We start from the raw sequence: 2,175 nt of genomic DNA, 5'->3' as shown, positions 1-2,175 counted from the left end.
CTAGGGTATGGCATAGTGGGGGTGATTAATACTTCACAATAATATATTAGTGCTATATAAAGTACTGGAAGAGAAGGGCCGATAGGCTCCAAATGCAAATACATGACAAGACAAGGAAACAGAAAGCCTAGTCACCGGTTTGATTGGTTTATGCTGTGTGTGTGTGTGTGTGTAGAAATATGTCTGCCAAAAAAAACTTTTCTAATAAAATAATTTTTTTAAAGATTTATTTATTTATTTGAAAGAGTTACACACAGAGAGAAGGAGAGGCAGAGAGAGAGAGAGAGAGAGAGAGAGAGAGAGAGATGTCTTCCATCCTCTGATTCAATCCCCAAATGGCTGCAACAGCCAGAGCTGAGCCAATCAGAAGCCAGGAGCCAGGAGCTTCTTCAAGGTCTCCCACATGGGTGCAGGGGCTCAAGGACTTGGGCCATCCTCTACTGCTTTCCCAGGCCATAGAGAGAGCTGGATGGGAAGTGGAGCAGCCGGGTCTCTGACAGGCACCCATATGGGATGCTGGCACTGTAGGCGGCAGCTTTACCCTTATACCACAGTGCTAGCCCCATAAAATAATTTTTTAAATGTACAAAGAAATACAGTTTGTCCATTTTATAAGCTATTCCATATGTATCATCCATAATGCTCCCAAAGAAACTATTAAATAAAACACTTTGCTTTAGCTATTTTTGTCATCATAATAATATATAAAAACATATATATTCAAATAATTATTGTTCTCCCTCATCAGACTCTTAGAGGATTATTTGTGCACACTTTTTTACCAAATGACTTTAGAACTCCCCTTGATGAACTATCTTCAGTAGTAGTTAACCCCAGATCCATCCTCCTGACTTCATAGTCATATCTGGTTTTTTTTTTTTTTTTTTTTTTTTTTTTTTTTAAGATTTATTTGAGAGGCAGAGTTACAGACAGAGAGAAAAATCTTCCATCCAAGGGCTCACTCCCCAAATGGCACAACTTCCCAGGTTGGGCTAGCTGAAGCCAGGAGCCAGAAGTTTCCTCTAGGTCTCCCACGTGGGGGCAGGGGCCAAATCACTTGGGCCATCCTCCACTGCTATCCCAGGCCATTACCAGACACCTTGATCAGAAGAGGAGCAGCCACATCACAAACTGGCACCCATATGGGAGCCTGCGCTGCAGGTGGAGGTCTAACCTACTATGCCACAGTGCTGGCACAAAGTCATAACTCTTTTAGGATAATAACCACTGCATCTCCACCCCCAAATAGTATTGTCCTGTTATATTCAATAGGCTTAGATTTAAAAATACTTTTTTTGCTCTTTCTCGACTCCATCTTTGTGCTAGCGGCAAGTAGGGGCCGCAGTTCAGCCGCCAACATGCAGCTGTTCGTTCGCGCGCAGGAGCTCCACACCCTCGAGGTGACCGGCCAGGAGACGGTCGCCCAGATCAAGGCTCACGTAGCCTCGCTGGAGGGCATCGGCCCGAGGACCAAGTGGTGCTCCTAGCCGGGACGCCCCTGGAGGATGAGGCCACCCTGGGCCAGTGCGGCGTGGAGGCCCTGAGCACCCTGGAAGTGGCCGGGCGCATGCTGGGAGGTAAAGTCCACGGCTCCCTGGCCCGCGCCGGCAAAGTGAGAGGTCAGACTCCCAAGGTGGTCAAGCAGGAGAAGAAGAAGACGACGACGGGCTGCGCCAAGCCGCGGATGCAGTACAACCAGCGCTTCGTCAACGTGGTGCCCACCTTTGGCAAGAAGAAGGGCCCCAATGCCAACTCCTAGGTCCTCTGTCATCCTGGCTCCCTAATAAAGCCGCCACCCGGCCGTCAAAAAAAAAAAAAAAACACTTTTTTATTTATTTTAATAATAAATATATCTCCTGTAAATGACAGGATATTTGATAGGACATGTGATAGTCAACATATTTTTGGCTCATTTTTTAAAACTAACTTATTGTGAAAGAAGTGAAAATGCTCCACCATTCAAAATAATCCAGAGAATTTCCTTGGAAAGGAAATGTGAGGTTTGTATTCATTGGAATAACAGATCCTCATAAAAATGACTACTTGCAAATGAACAACACTTAGGCGCATGTAGGACTTCTGTAAAAAAAATAATTCATATCAATTCACTTGTCACATCTCATAATACTGCAAAAGATTTTGGATAATTAAATTTATGAAGTTCAAATATATCTT

At 44.4% G+C, this 2,175-nt stretch overlaps 1 protein-coding gene across 1 annotated transcript; it reads left to right on the top strand.

Moving 5' to 3' along the window:
- Positions 1–1,301: 1,301 nt before the first annotated feature.
- Positions 1,302–1,759, top strand: LOC133765636 (ubiquitin-like protein FUBI). The gene is given in 2 exon segments (XM_062199181.1): positions 1,302–1,458; positions 1,461–1,759. Coding segments are annotated over 2 exon segments (399 nt in total). The 5' UTR covers positions 1,302–1,358.
- The last annotated feature ends 416 nt before the right edge of the window (positions 1,760–2,175 follow it).

This window comes from Lepus europaeus, chromosome 8, assembly GCF_033115175.1.
Source record: "Lepus europaeus isolate LE1 chromosome 8, mLepTim1.pri, whole genome shotgun sequence".
Taxonomy (NCBI): domain Eukaryota; kingdom Metazoa; phylum Chordata; class Mammalia; order Lagomorpha; family Leporidae; genus Lepus; species Lepus europaeus.
The sequence above is the reverse complement of the archived record's forward strand: the minus strand, read 5'-3'. Positions and strand labels throughout refer to the sequence as shown.